Source organism: Saccostrea echinata, unplaced genomic scaffold (assembly GCF_033153115.1).
Source record: "Saccostrea echinata isolate AGI-Se365-2 ecotype Australia unplaced genomic scaffold, CSIRO_AGI_Sech_v1 ptg000027l, whole genome shotgun sequence".
Classification (NCBI taxonomy): Eukaryota; Metazoa; Mollusca; class Bivalvia; order Ostreida; family Ostreidae; genus Saccostrea; species Saccostrea echinata.
The window spans coordinates 13,148,654-13,164,300 of NW_026889776.1; the positions used below are offsets into that span (position 1 = coordinate 13,148,654).

Here is a 15,647-nt window from a genome sequence, read left to right on the forward strand (position 1 = left end):
AGTTACAGCATATCAGATATCTAATGCTCCTTCATCTGATGCACTTACTGCTGTTGGGGTTGTTGTCCCGTTAGCAGTTGTTATCGTCATTGTTGTTTTGGTCATTTTACTTATACGGTACGTACGCATAGCAGGGTCATGTGACCCAAAGAAGATAAAGAAAGAGTAACTTAACGTTGTCCTTTGAGCAACAATGGCTCATATTTACAATCTTTATTATTTATTTATCAGAATGTTATTTTACACGCTATCTGTGAAAACTGATTCAATATTTTTACATTAGGAATAAACATACATGTACATTGTTGTAGATTTAAAAGAAAATCTTCAGAGACGTCAACTAAAAGGAAAGATGTTTTAAACATGAAGCATATTTCTATTGTGGAAAAAGTAAACAGAGAATCCTCACCAGAACGTAAGACCAATTGTAAAACATTATTAAAACATTATAATTCATGTTTATGAAAGGCATAGTAGTACTATAATTTTGAAAATAAATTTTAATATTTCTTTTAAAACTAAATAAATTATTATTTTTCCTGATCAGGGAGATAGGGTAATGTTCTTAGTGGCAAAGAAAACATTATTGAAAATACTCTGTCCTTCATTGCAACTTTTAACTTTTAACATTTACATATAAAATAAAGGAATGAAACACTTTGTTATTTAATCTATTATATTAATGAAAAGTAATTTTTTGAAAGAATTCAACATTTTTGATGACCTATGAAAAATAGTTATTCCAATGCAGTATGATTTGACCATATTGCAAACTTTTGTTGGAAATTTTGTTCATCACATTTATTTTCGTATACATTCAATATGGGAATGAATAACTCTGGGTTATCCTATTTCAAACTTTACGATATAGTAAGACAGGGTAATGTAAAGCGTACAAAAAATTGATACATAAATTTTGCAGACAACTACATAAATGATGTAGACTCTATTCATAACTCAAAAGACAATGATGATGCAAATGAGACTGCCAAGAGAGGCCCCCCGACGAATAAATGTATACCAGTAAACAATTTACAGGCCATCATATCTAAAATGTCTGCCATAGAGGATGCTGGCTTTCAATATGAATATCAGGTATTTTTTAAATAAAATCTGGAAGAATGTTACTCAGAAATATGTTGATTGGTAAAGGGCGATATAAAAACCATCCAGAATTTTTTATTGCGATTGTTAGATTATACGGTGAGGTTATCACATAGTTGTAAATGATGATTGAACCTCATGTGCTCATTTTTAGGTTCTCTGTACTTAAGCAAGACCCTTCTTTACAGGATATCCCAAAAGGCGAACTTCATCCATGTGAGGAAGCCAATCGACCCGAAAATAAACCTAAAAATAGATACAAAACGACGTTTCCATGTAAGAATATTACAATATTAAGATATCAATTTTTGAAAGACAGAAATTCATCATATCAAGAATATACATTCTGTATGCCTAAAATTATAATCTACAGATGACCATTCCCGAGTTGTATTGAACACTTCATCTCCCAGTGAAGGGGATTACATTAATGCTAATTATATAGAGGTAGGTTTATTAAGAAATTAATTTTTGAAGATTCATGAGAACATGAACTACGACGCTTCACGCCGGCATATTTCATGAAGCGCGGTAGCGCTTCATGATAAATATGCCGGCATGAAGCGTTGTAGTACATGTACCTCATAAATTTTCAAACATTTAATTCATTTCTCTTGTTTACATTATTTTTCTGATAATTTGCCACAAAAAACGCCATTCAACTGTCATTTTAAAGCAAAATAGTTTGCACTATAGTTTTGACGTCAAGTAAGTATTATGACGTAACAATGGAGATATACATGCCCATTCATGGTAGTTCATGAGAAAATGAACTGTTTTCTATTTTGTAAAAAATCATAGGGGGAATATATTGAAAATGTAAATATAAAATATATTCATCCAATATCTTATACTTTAGTATTAGTTGATTATTTTGTGTACAAATAGGCGTTTTTAAAAGAAAAAAAATGCTAAAACGATAACGTTTTCTTTTATTTTTATCTTAGTGTTTTTGAATTTCTTCTTGAATGCATTCGGACTTATTTTAAATAAACTGTATCAGCATTTAAATACGCCTCATTTTGCTTGTGTTTTAACAATTATAGGATGTTCAGGGAAAACGCTCGTACATTGCCACGCAAGGTAAACTTAAGTACATGTACCTTTATTTTTAAAAACAATACTTGATTTATAGTGAAATTCATAAATTAAAAAAAAAAATTGATTATTCTATACTAAAAGAACATCTGTTTTGTACATCAATTTTGTATCTGTTCTGAATTGTTTGTTGGGTTTTTTCTTTCTTTTTTTTCTTTTTGATTGCTTCTCTTTTTTTTTTTTCATTTTTTCATTTATTTTTTTTCTTGTTAGGTCCTAAGCCAAAGACGATTGCTGATTTTTGGAAAATGGTTTGGCAGGAGGACGTATCAATTATTGTTTGTCTGACCAATCTCAAAGAAGGGGCAAAGGTCAGCTATAGAAAACACACAACAGTATCTTTTCTTCCTTTGCATAATAGTATCGATATCAGACAATAATATCAAAAACTTTGAAGAGTTTATAATTTTTGAATGCAATATAAACTAATGCATGCCTCATTGCTCCCTAAAGAAAATAAATTTTGTTCGATTCCAATGTGTTTACATGTAACAGTCTCAAAAATCATCCCTAGGATATAAATTGATAATATTTTTTATATTAACTTTATTCCAGGTGGATATACGGATTCATTCCATCTTGTTGTATATGAAATAAATGAATTATAAAAAAAAAATTGATCTTTTATTTCCGTATTTAGAACAAGTGCAACCAGTACTGGCCAAACATTAACGACAAACTACAGAGTGGAGGTTTTAATATCAGAAACATGGAAGAAAAGGTGTATGCCAATTATACTAAAAGACACTTCAAGGTCTACAAACATTTGGTAAGGCTAAATTGATGACCTTAAGAATGGATTTAACCTTGTTAGCAAAGTTTAGTAAAAAGTAGTAAAAACGTCATTATTCCTTAATTAAACGCTTTGTATTAACATATTCTTCATGCATAAGAATATGCCCTACTACAAAATGATTAAAATTATGAATCATGAAAAACAGAGAAATTATAATCAACAAAGATCAGAAAAAAGGAGAAAAGGTGTATATTCAAGGTCTACAAACACTTGGTAAGGCTAAATTGATGACCTTAAGAATGAATTTGACCTTGTTAGCAAAGTTTTTTGATAGCAAAAACATCGTTTAAGAAATAAATAAGAAGTTAAAAAACTTCTCTGGGAAATGAAGTGGGTCGGTCACGTGATCAAATCCTGTGAAGGCCGAAGGCCTTCTCAGAAGATTTGATCACGTACCGACACGCTTCATTTCCCAGTGAAGTTTTAAACTTGTTATTTATTACTTATATATACATTTGAGCCGGACAATCGAATATGAATATTGCACTAACTGTTCGTCGTAGATTTTGACAAATTACGCAAGGTGTAAATTGGCTTGAAAAGCGGTTACGCTTCAAATTCATCTGGCAAAGGATTTTGTTTTGAAGGGAATATTCTGTTAAGGGTTACTTCTGATCAATTATAGTGAGCATATTGGTGTCTGGGAATTTTTATTCGTGAGAACCCATATTCGATGTTTAAAAGCACAAGAAACACGTCTGATGTTTGATAATAAAAAGTTCGAGGAATTTCGGTCGGAAAGGGATGGATGGAGACACCTGTCCGGACCAATTAACTTGAAATCAAGTTTAAAATTTGATCCGATTTCGTAAGGCATGTTTATTATGATGTTAATATAGAGACACTGGCGACAGCTTACGTTAGGGCCTGTTAAGACAACGATCTCGATGATGGAGGTGTGCATACCGAACCTCCAAAGTGCAGTGTTTGTCCGTTGTTTATGGCGTGATTGCATTAAATTGATATTTTCCAACAGATTTTCAAATTCATTGTGAGTAAAGTTTAATGACAAAAGATTATAGCATTCAGAGGTTTACAAGAAAATAAGGACAAACGTTGAGACTGCAGCTCAGACATGGAACTTATAACACGTAGTTTTCTATTCTCTATGTGAAATCGATCAAGAACTGTATTAAATACTAGTTTACATTGTAAATAAAATGATTATTATTTTAATTCCGTATTTTGTACATTTTTATGCATTAAAAACACGCTATAGGGATTGCTACGTAGAGCAAGTCTTTTTTATGTAGATATTACTGCGCTGTGTGATTAGATCACGTAATGACCCATGACCTTCGAAAAACTTCATACAGGTATGAAGATATTTTCTCTGTGTATGATAATATAAAAAAAAAAATATACCACAAATGTATTTGTTATACCTCATTATAATTATTCTACGCAACGCGTTATCTGATTGGTTCTAGATTATCACGTGATCGGGCCAAAAAACTTTATATTTCACGGTCGCCGGCATGCTTTTCATCATATTCGCCCTCTTCGGATACCTAATGAATTTTCCCGCAATAGTTATCGTTCGTTAAAAGAAAATCCCGAGAATAGTAAACGTCACAATAGCCTGGTTTACGTCACAAAATTGATGATTAGTGATGTGTCAAAGGGTTTCATCAACTTTACGTTAAAAATGAAAGTGAATTTGAGAGCGGTGCCGAATTTGAAAGTTTATGTTTATTTCAAAGTTTTTGCTTGTTTCGGTATGATAAACAATTCATTGCATGAATGTTCGGGAAACATGAAGATTTATTCAGCCAAGAAATATATATAATATGATACTTCTTAGCTGAATAAATATTCATATTTCCCCCACTATCATGCAAAAAATGTATAATATTATTCCTTAATTAAACGGTTTATATTAACATATTCTTTATGTATAAGAATATACCCTACTACAAAATGATTAAAATTATGAAAAAGAGGGAAATTATAATCAACAAAGAGCATGATTTAAGATCAGAAACAAAGGGAAAAAGGAGTATATTCAAGGTCTAAAGACACTTGGTAACAATAAATGGGTTGACTGTGAAATAATTTCACCTTGTTAGCAAAGCAATGAACTAGTCAAAACATCTTTATTTTTAATACCGTATCGTCATACACTGCTTAAAGTAGTGAAATGGTTTACATAACACGTATAATTTATAAGCAGGTGCAAGGCTGTATTCATTGCATTACAAGGGATAAAATTATTAGTTTGAACATATTTAATTGTCATTGAATTTAACAAACAGGATTAGGCAAAAGCTTTAAATAATAAAGTGTCCTTTCTTTGCATGTGAAATATATCAAACATTTTACACCTTTTAAACCTAAAGTGATAATAATAATAATAATAATAAGTAAATGTAATAAAAAAAATCCTAACAGAGGAATTGTAAAATTCTCTGTTATTTTCTCATTGGAGATCTTTTTTTTTTAAATTATAGTTGGGAAATACTTAAAAAAAAGAATAAGCTTAAAAATTGAAACAATATGCTATTTATAACTGTTTATACTTGAAATTAATCATTCAGAATCTCACATATGATTGCAGGAGCAAAAGGATAGAGGGGTGGTGATGTTTCACTACACAAGATGGCCGGACCATGGAGTTCCTGATCCACTCAGTCTCGTCGTATTCCATCGTCACGTGATGAGAATGTCTTCTAAATACCCAGGAAAATACATTGCTGTACACTGCAGGTTTAATCCACTCTCTCTCTCTCTCTCTTTTATCTTATCTTTCCTTATGAATTTTAAAAACATTCTTACTTCTAACTTTCAAAATATAGTGCTGGCATCGGTAGAACAGGAACATACATAGCTTTAGACGCCCTCTATCGGGAAGGGGAGAGAAATGGTAAAATCAATGTACCGATGTACGTCAGGACCATGAGAAAAGACAGAATGAACATGATACAAGGCGAGGTAAGTTTATATTAAAATCAATTCTCATTTTAGCATAATCGTAATCATATACATCAAGACTGCTTTGAATGCAAAAATTCGATAAAGTTGAAAACACATATTATACAATATATTTTATAGATCATTTAAATTTATATTCAGTATTAATGCATATCGTATTTCCAGACGTTAAAGGAGGATGATATAATTTGTTATTGTAATTCTTCTTCGGAAAAAAAAAAATCTTAGTCTCGATGTGTACCACTATCACATTCACATCGTATGTTCAGAACAGAATAATGATTCATTTTTCATTTATATAGCATTTCACAATAAATTAGTCATTATAAAAAAAATAATGTAGTCAAATGCACTATTTAATGACGCGTTAAATAATATTTATTTAAAAGATACGATTAGTTTTTTCACCTTTAGAAAATCAAATCACATTTAATTTATCAAATTTAAATCGTGTTGTGCATGAATGTAAAAGTGAAATCAAAGTTGTTTTTTTTATTTGTCGTTTGTGTGTGACATTTCCAAGATAATTTATAAGTCTTTGTAATCGAAGTTGTTTTTTCATTTGTGGTTTTTGTGTAAAATTTACATGATAAAATCATGGTTTTTTAAATAAATCTTTCTAATATCTCACCATATTTTAATTTTCAGGAACAATACAAGACTGTCTATTTGGTACTTTACGAATCGTTTGTGGGGAAATCAAGATGCATCGCAACGGAGGAAATTTTACAAGGAAATCAACATAAGTCTTGTTACACCAATTGTGGAGAAGTTACATCAAACCCTCTGTCTTCAGACTTTAAGGTACATTTAACTGCAGTAATCATGATTAAAGATTGCTGCTGACCTACATCAACATGTATCGTTTTGGTTTTTAAAATTCTCAGCAATTCTCCTTACTTAAAGGAGCCCGGGCACAGATTTGAAGTTAATGTTTTCTCAAATATTCTGTATAATATATAATATATAAAGCGTGTTCAGAAACTTCTTTTATCTGAAAATTACTTAAACTACAAATTTCGGGACGCGTTTGATCGACCCATCCTTGCACTTTCACAAAGTAAACTTTATCCCCAATATTCAAGAAATGTAGAAATTTTGTTGTGTTTTAATGAAAGATATCAAAACTATAATCAAGAAAATTCAGAATAGAAATGTGAGAAAGCAAAACCAACTCACTATAATGTTCAGTCCATGCTCAGTGTTGTGTGTAGAGTTTAACAAATTGGACACACCCGGTGAATCGTAAACATTAACAATAACAGAGTTCGTGCCCTGTTTACAAAAAAAACTAATGTATGACGTAATGTAAGGAAGAATGTCAGTGTCATTGAATTCATGTTAGTTTAATTCATTTAGCTGGTTTTATTTTTTGAATAAGCATAGAAATTAAACATGTAAACAATGCAACTGTGTTCAGGGCTCTTGAAAGGAAAAAAATGTCATTGCTTTCTTTTTCTATTTGACTCATGGTAACTATTTTAGGAGTTGCTGTCTCTTAGGAAAACTTATACAGATGTGGAGCATGACTCCGGACGTACTAATATAGAAGCCAACTACACAAAGGACGTCCTTCCTGGTATTATCAAAACTTTAAATCAAGTTTTAAAATTAACAAACGTCAGTTTTTGAGCTGTTTTCAATTATTTTCATTGTTTGTTTTCATAAAAAATAAAGGTTGTTTTTGTAAAAATGAAGTGATTCAATAAAAATAAAAACTTCGTGCCTTTTATTAATCTTCCATTTCAGTGGAAGAATTCATGTGCCGGTTAACATATACAAAAGGGAGATCAACATATTACAACGCTGTATTTCTCCAGGTCAAGTATATTTGAAGGAATATGTCAAATTGAATTATACATAAATGAAGCTGCGTTTTTGTAAAGACCTTCAATATAAAAATGAAAACTTTTTGGACATTGAAAAAAAACATATACTTTAAAAATGTGGAAATATTGCGTTTATATATTTCATTTCAACTAGGGTACCTAGCATTAGGAAGAATGTTTTAAGACAAAAACAAAAGTCACTGTTGCTTACTTAAATGAGAAAATACGCGCAAGCAAAATGTTAAGAATACCTTGATTGATTACAAATTGAAAATATGTAATGCACTGTGGATTTCAGTCTATCTAGTTAAGGACTTATGGCAGATTACTTTAACTGCAAAAATATCATGGGATTAGATGTCTTTAGTGTACATGCACATCGTTTAGCGAGCCCTTAAATTCCTTTTACCGCGGTCTAAATATATTGCTAATAAATTTTATGACCAAGACAAATATTTTTTTTCAACTCTCCAAAAAAAAAAAAAATAAATAAATAAATAAATTAGAGTGGGTCAAAAATCTTATATATTCCTATTTCTATTGCATTACAATAAATTTTGATATATCCTTCAGGAAAAAAGTAATATCTTTATCAAAGAAAAAAAACATTCAGTAATCATATTTTATAATTAGTGGGATAGTTTTTGTGAAAAGGGGCTACTGGCAAATAAAACCCTTGTAACGATACTTCTAATGATATCCTTTTCTGTGACAAATGTGTGATCTACAATTCTTTCATGGCTTAAAAATTAATTGTATCAAATCATGATTTACGAAAAGTCTTCATAAAAAGAAATGATATTTTTTCAGTCTTACAAAGAACACGATAGCCTTATCAGTGCCCAGTATCCACTAAAAGACTACACTGAAGACTTCCTAAGACTGGTGAAGGATATGAATGTCAGTGTGGTTGTCTTCCTTTGTCCATTATCTGATTTGGAATCCGTAAGTAACTCTGGTAGTTCCACCAGAATAATAATGAATATAAGAATTGTAGTCCACACAATGTCATTGACTTACTGGAATTATTTCAGTTTAGAAAAAAAAGAATAATAACTAGAAACTCATTGCGAGCAATGAGAGGTCTTCCGTCCGATTTTGAAAGTAAAAATGTAAATTCAAGCTGAAAAGGTGATAAAAGAAATTCAGACACTTTGGAGATTTAACCTTGGTTGTCAGGGTGAAAATCCAACGTGCTAACTATTAACCATTCACTTTTTTGCATCACTTCCTGTCACGACCAGAAGTAACGGCGATACAAGATTTCCTCGCGATTCAAATAAACTGATGAATGACTATCAGTTCTGAAAGTTTTAGACTTCAGTCGTTTACTGTTGCCGAGCAATTTCTAATTCTGAGGACAGGTAAACACGCGACCGGAAGTGAATTTTATAAAAAAATCTCTGACGTTTTTCTATACATTTGCAGTATCTACAAAATGCATAAAAACATTTCAAGTACTTTATCGATAAGCAATATTTATGAGAAGGTTAAATATCGAAGTAACGTAGCTTATCACCTAAAACCGGAAGTTGACGTTTTTGTTTCCGGTGGAATCTAACATGTTTCAAAACAGCGAAAGAGATGCAATAAAGTGATGCAAACTTTAATTTAAAAAAGAAAAGTTAAAATTTTTGATTTCTTTGATCACTTCCTGTGACGACCGGAAGTTACGACGGACGCGTTTATCAAAATGGTTTTGCCTACTCCCCAAGGTCTGCTATTCATAAGAATTTGGTGTTTTAATCTTTTACCTGTTTTTGAGATCTCGCTCAGACAATTTTTCATTTTGAGGACAGAAAAACACGCGACCGGAAGTGAATTTCTGAAAGATATTTAAGTTTACTCTAGACCTTTGCAGTCTGAATAACATATTTAAAATTCATTTCCAATACGTTATCTATAAAGAATATTTATAGGAAAGTAAAATACTCAAATTTTGTAGTTTTTCTCTTATAACCGGAAGTTGTCGTTTTTGTTTCCGGTGGGACCAACATCTTTCGAATCTGCGAAAAAGATGCAATAAAGTGATGCAATCTTTAAATAAAAAAGAAAAGTTGAAATTTTCGATTTCTTTGATCACTTCCTGTGACGACCGGAAGTGACGGTTGACGCTCTGAACCCAAATGGTTTTTGCTACATCTTAAGGTCTGTTACTCATATAAGTCTGGTGTCTTAATCTCTTACCGTTTCCGAGATCTTGCTCAGACAACTTCTCATTTTGAGGACAGAAAAACACGCGACCGGAAGTGAATTTTTGAAAGATATTTGAGGTTACTCTTGACATTATCTGTCTGAATAACATGTTTAAAATTCATTCCAAATACTTTATCTACAATAGATATTAATGGGAAAGAAAAATACTCAAATTATGTCGTTTTTCTCTTATAACCGGAAGTTGACGTTTTTGTTTCCGGTGGGACCAACATATTTCAAAACTACAAAAGAGATGCAATAAAATGATGTAAGAATTGATTTAAAAAAGGAAAGTTGAAATTTAACGATTTCTTTGATCACTTCCGTAAGCGACCGGAAGTGCCGACGACAGACGAAAAGGTGCCCTCTCCAATCTAAAAGTCAAGTTCTATCATCTCTAACAAGTCTCCAGTTAATATCTTAAGCCATTCTCGTGAACACTCGCGGACAAAATTGCATTTTAAAATCAGAAAATTGTCCATAACTTGGCACTGGAACCGAGTTTACCAAAAAACGGAATTTTATATAAAATTCATATAAAGACCTTTTATCCCTGAAAATTTCAAGGAAATTCATTGAATAGTTTTCGAGAAATCGCGTGCACAAAATTTTGTCTAAAAAAAAAAGAATAATAATAAGAAGAAGAAGAAGAAACAATAGAATCACTATAAGGTCTTCCGTGGAGACGGAAGACCTTAATTATACTTCGAAGATGCAAAAAAGTAATATTGAATACATCATGAGAAAATTTATTTACAAAATAAATAAAAATACGACTACGACTATTATAAATGTTTTGATGAAATAGGATATTAAGTTTTGATAGTTTTTTTTTTTTTTTTTTTTTGGGGGGGGGGGGGTCGGGGGAATGGGATATTTTTTTCTTGAAATATTTACATCTTGTTAAGTTTAATTTCACTTTTTTCAGTCTTCTCTTTGGTTCCCATCCAAAAACATGGAGAAAACTGTTGGAAGTTTCACAATAAAGCTAACTTCTTGTGAAGATTCGGCGAATGTTTCCAAAACAAATATACTTATTAAACCAAAGGTTTGTAAAGTCCGCAATATTTAAATCAAAAACGTTTTTTATTTGGTCATTCAGAGAAAATTCTATCCATTGTGTGCATTAAATACGTCAAGTCCTTTACATGGAAAACAGGGATCAAGTTCAATGAGGGTAACTGTGCTAGAATGCCAAAAATGGAAAGAAGGACAATCTATCGCAGACAAAAGAGACTTAGTGGACATTGTCAAGGCGGCAAAAAGTGAAAACTTTGATCATGGAAACAGACTTCTCATACTCTCCAGGTAATTTCAAACAAAATTAACTTTTCATGAGAATTTTACTGATTATCTTGATTACTTTTCCTCATAAACAGGGATCTGTTTACTTATTCTTTTTATGGCCTTCTGCTAGATTTTAAAGAATAATTAGAACGCTTTCTGTCAAAGGCTTTAAAATGTACAAGACCACATATATACAATAATTACTTTATTACTCACACTAAACAGTTCTAAGAGATACGCGTAGTTAGAATTTGGAATTTAATGTATCTGTGATTACTTTTATAGTGATGGTGCCACACGTTGTGGAGCATTCTGTGTGGTGTATAGCGCTCTGGAACAACTCTCAATGGATCAGGAAGTTGATATCTTCACCATCACACGTCAACTTCAGATCCGTAGACCGGAGTTTGTGTCTACCTTGGTATGTATTAACAGACCTACTTTCAACTTTTTTTATTTTCAAGAATATATGTAACATTGATCAATTCAACGCTATGTTTTGAAAACACTATGTTTCATTTGATGTTATAAATTTCAAAAAATGTATTGTAGTATAGATAAATACTTAGTTTGGAAATAAATGAAAAGAGTGATTATTATTCATTATCAAATAATGTACATTATAACGACATCCTTATTCGGAATAAAGAAATGAATATTCTGATTAAAAAAATCATATTATTGTAATGTATTTATTTTTTTTAGGAGGAATATCAGCTTTGTCATGAGGCTATAGCAGAATATTTGAGAAATGATAGTGTATACGCAAATTTTTAGTCTAAGGGAGATTACCCTCACAAGTCATTACAACGTTTTCCAAAGTCAATATACTGTTTTTCGTTTTATTTGTGATTTAATGTGTTTTGTGTCCCATGCAGACTGCAGTACTAAGGGATTACTTTACCCGGCGTCTGTCTGTCACACCCTATATCTCGAGAACTGTAAAAGGTGTGGATTTGATATTTTGCATGTAATTGCTTGGCACTATGACTATGGTTACCGATCTCTAGACTCTTGACCTTAACCTTTGACTTAATTTTCTAAATACATGTAATTCACAGTGCCGATTAACAGCATATTTTTGACATTTAAGAGGTACACCTTTGCTATTTAGGAATTTGTGCACTGTTTGCAATAAGACAATATGAAAAAATACCAGCATTATAATCCACTTGACTTTGACCTTTGACCTACTTTGCAAAAATACTCTTGACAGTTTATTCTAACTGATGATTTTTGAATTTTGAGAGGCAGGAGTTTGATAATTAGCATTTATACATGTTTACGAGTTCACGATACTGAATTTTGAAACTATGATATTCAGTTACCATACAAACTTACATTTAAATACCATGAAAGTACATCGGGATCGGTTTTCCACTATGGATCGTGTAGATTGACAATTGTAGTAATCACAGACTGAAATCTCTTTTGGAGGATTGTTGAAACACGTATTAACAAGATGTTAAATAGATATTTCAAATATTTTCAATTTAAATATTCATTTGAGGGTTGGGGATCGAACCATATTTTCTTTGAATGTCAGCTTCTATCGCAGTCATATACTACCCATGGAAGCCATTTTTTCTTTGCAGGCAAATGCATTTGAACTTTCATGCTAGAAGTAAATAAAAAGCTGAGCACTGTTAGATTTATGTACACCTTTAATAAAGCTACAAAGCAGGTGACACATGCGTTGTTTGGAACACTCTAGTTTTATGTTTGGTACTTTTATTTCTTGTGAGATCTAGGTGGAAAAGAAACTAGAACTAGAATCTTTATTGGATTAAGATTTGTTCACTACTGAATTGCAACTCAATTTTATTTTCATTTCCCCCTGATTTTATACTCGTTTTATTTTGACTTGAAATCAAACCTACATTTTTTGTTATTATCTTATACCCTGAAATATTAATTTTTACATGATTATTCATACATCTTATTATTTAATCTTATTCTGAATAAAATTTTTCTCCTTCAACTTTTTTTAAATTTTTTTAAAAAAATTTCCTTTAATAAGCGACGTGATCTTGGGACTAATTGAATTTAGATTTCTACATAAATGAAAAATAAATGACTCTTAAAATTCAAATTTTATACATGCATGGAATTGTATACAAAAACTTATTCTTATTTCTTTCAAAAACGTTTCTAAAACAAAGCACATTGTAAAATTATTTTTAAATCTAAATAATGCCTCACTGATGGAGTTTCCTCACATCAAATATCTACAAAAATAGACGAGTTCTCACGGCGCATGATTTTCTTGCAAAAAGGAGTGAAACTGAATCATATATATAGCTTACTGACACTCACTGTTCACACTTCTACACATAAATATCTGCAAAAGCATAAAAATAAATATAAGAAAATATGCCAATAATTTTGTGCACTTTTCTTTGTTTCTTGTCCCCAGATGACCTTGAAGCATAGTTGTTAATGAAGAGCACAGCCAATGACAAAACTCTATACCTCGACACTTTTGTTGTACGGGTTATTTAAATATTTTTCTTAATTTTGAATGTTTCGTACATGAGTGAATCGTCCTGATTTACGTAGAATAAAAACTTCGGTTCAGTAAATAATGAGTTTTCGGGTGAGGCAAGGGCCCAGGGGAGCCTTATAAATTCAAGAAAAACTCCTGTATTTTTTTAGAAGTTTCGTGACTGCGTGATTTGATAAATTTGATACATATTTTAAATAACATAATATAAATGAATTGCTTCGAATTCGAATGCATGCATGCGTGCATTGGAGAATTAATGTTTCTCTTTAGGTAATTAATTAAAATGCATTCTTTTCCTACAAGTTCTTCAATCTTATCATTCATAGTAAATTTATTTAATTTGGGGGACAAGGCAAGGTTTTAGTTTACGTGTATAAGGGGACAGACAGAAAGTCATTAATAGACATAGATCTGAATGCCTGAGATGAAAAGTTTTTCTCGTGTATGAAATCTCTTTCTACAAAGCGAAATCTAAGACTGATTGATGATTGAAATTTGTTTAACATCCTATTCGAGAATTTTTCAATCAAAAGGGACGTCACCTGCTTTAGATGAAGTGCAACAAATTTTTGCCTTTGCATGGCGCATACGGCTGTAGCACTTAAGACTCTATTTTAGTGTCAAAGCTTTGCATGACATGAGATCTCGGTTTTTTCTCATCGAGAAAACCTGTGATTATCACTTCTAGTGCGAAGGTGCTTGGCAAAGGAACAGTCACTACCAGTGCTTAACGTCTTAGGTTTGACGCTGCGCTGGGACCGGGAATCGAACCCGGGCCTTCCTCACGAAGCGAGCGCCCTCTTACTAGGCGACAGGTTCACAAAGTAAGAAAACACAATAATATTAAACAAACTGTAGGAATTTAAAGACAAGGAATGTACACAATGGTGTTTGTATTCAGTATTGATAAATATTAGGAGGTCTGAAAAATTGCCGTTATAGAACAAAAAAATCGGCTTAATCCCCATCAAAAATTTCTAAAAATACCAAAAATGATATTTAAATATTGCACTAGAAAAAATAAATAAGAAGATTTCCTTTCACAGTGATTGAATATTTCTAAATATGTGTATATTGTAAGGGCTTTATTAAACACGCCATAAAATATATATGCTTTTAAACAACCACATGCAACATAGTTTAACGATTCTGCTGAGATAAAAAAAATCATCTTTAGTTATAAACTTTTTTCTAGCGTGGATCTTCATCCTTTACATAAGAAAATCGAGCAAACATTTATCTTTTTGAGATAAGTATGAAAGTTGCATTCCATTATGTTCGTATATTTCCCAGCGAAACGTAGTATTTGATGTTATTGTAAAATAAAATGTAAAGATACAATATATAGAAGTAAATAACAAATTGTTTTTGCAATAATTTTAGCTCATTTTTCTTACAATTAGGCCTTCATTATTCAAGCTTGCATATGAATGCAGCTATTTAAATATCAAAAGGATCAATAAACAATTTGTTCCTTTACTTAAAAGTGCAGAAATATTTTAAAAATAAATATAAATATGATGTATTAGAAAACAAATCTACCAAACCGCTTGTCCTTTTGAAAAATGATGTACGTGTTCTCTTGATTTTACTTCTGTTTTTTTTTCTTCTTGTTGCTCTGTAGTGCATTTGATAAACGAATTTAAAAGCAACACATTGTAACCTGTCAAGAAGATAGACGAACACATCTCTCAGTTTTTATAATGATCTTTTCCAATTGTCAAGAAGTTAATTTATATAAATCAAAGACTTTCAAAACATTGTTTGTTTATTTTAAGTGGGGAATTGTAACAAGGTATTTTGACGGTTCATTGACCTTCGATCAGAGTTAATTTGATCATGTGTACTGTTGTTTTGTATAAAACAGGTGCGAGAGTTGACCCAAAAGTAATGTTACAGC

The 15,647-nt window shown here is 31.3% G+C and overlaps 1 protein-coding gene across 1 annotated transcript; it reads left to right on the plus strand.

Moving 5' to 3' along the window:
- LOC133193070 (receptor-type tyrosine-protein phosphatase alpha-like) lies at positions 1-12,328 on the plus strand. Its single transcript, XM_061329056.1, has 18 exons — positions 1-117; positions 312-415; positions 923-1,095; positions 1,293-1,380; positions 1,478-1,551; positions 2,151-2,187; positions 2,416-2,513; positions 2,843-2,971; positions 5,556-5,704; positions 5,794-5,929; positions 6,578-6,733; positions 7,415-7,508; positions 7,679-7,749; positions 8,569-8,703; positions 10,883-11,002; positions 11,114-11,262; positions 11,527-11,662; positions 11,947-12,328. Exons 2-18 carry the CDS (start codon positions 364-366, stop codon positions 12,016-12,018), a joined length of 1,869 nt encoding a protein of 622 aa, XP_061185040.1. The 5' UTR covers positions 1-117; positions 312-363; the 3' UTR covers positions 12,019-12,328.
- The last annotated feature ends 3,319 nt before the right edge of the window (positions 12,329-15,647 follow it).

Excerpts from the sequence above, each read along its gene's own strand:
- LOC133193070 (XM_061329056.1), top strand. The coding sequence starts at position 364 with ATGAAGCATATTTCTATTGTGGAAAAAGTAAACAGAGAATCCTCACCA. Across the intron at positions 5,930-6,577 it reads TGAACATGATACAAGGCGAG|GAACAATACAAGACTGTCTA; the intron begins GTAAGTTTATAT and ends TTTAATTTTCAG. Across the intron at positions 11,663-11,946 it reads CGGAGTTTGTGTCTACCTTG|GAGGAATATCAGCTTTGTCA; the intron begins GTATGTATTAAC and ends TATTTTTTTTAG.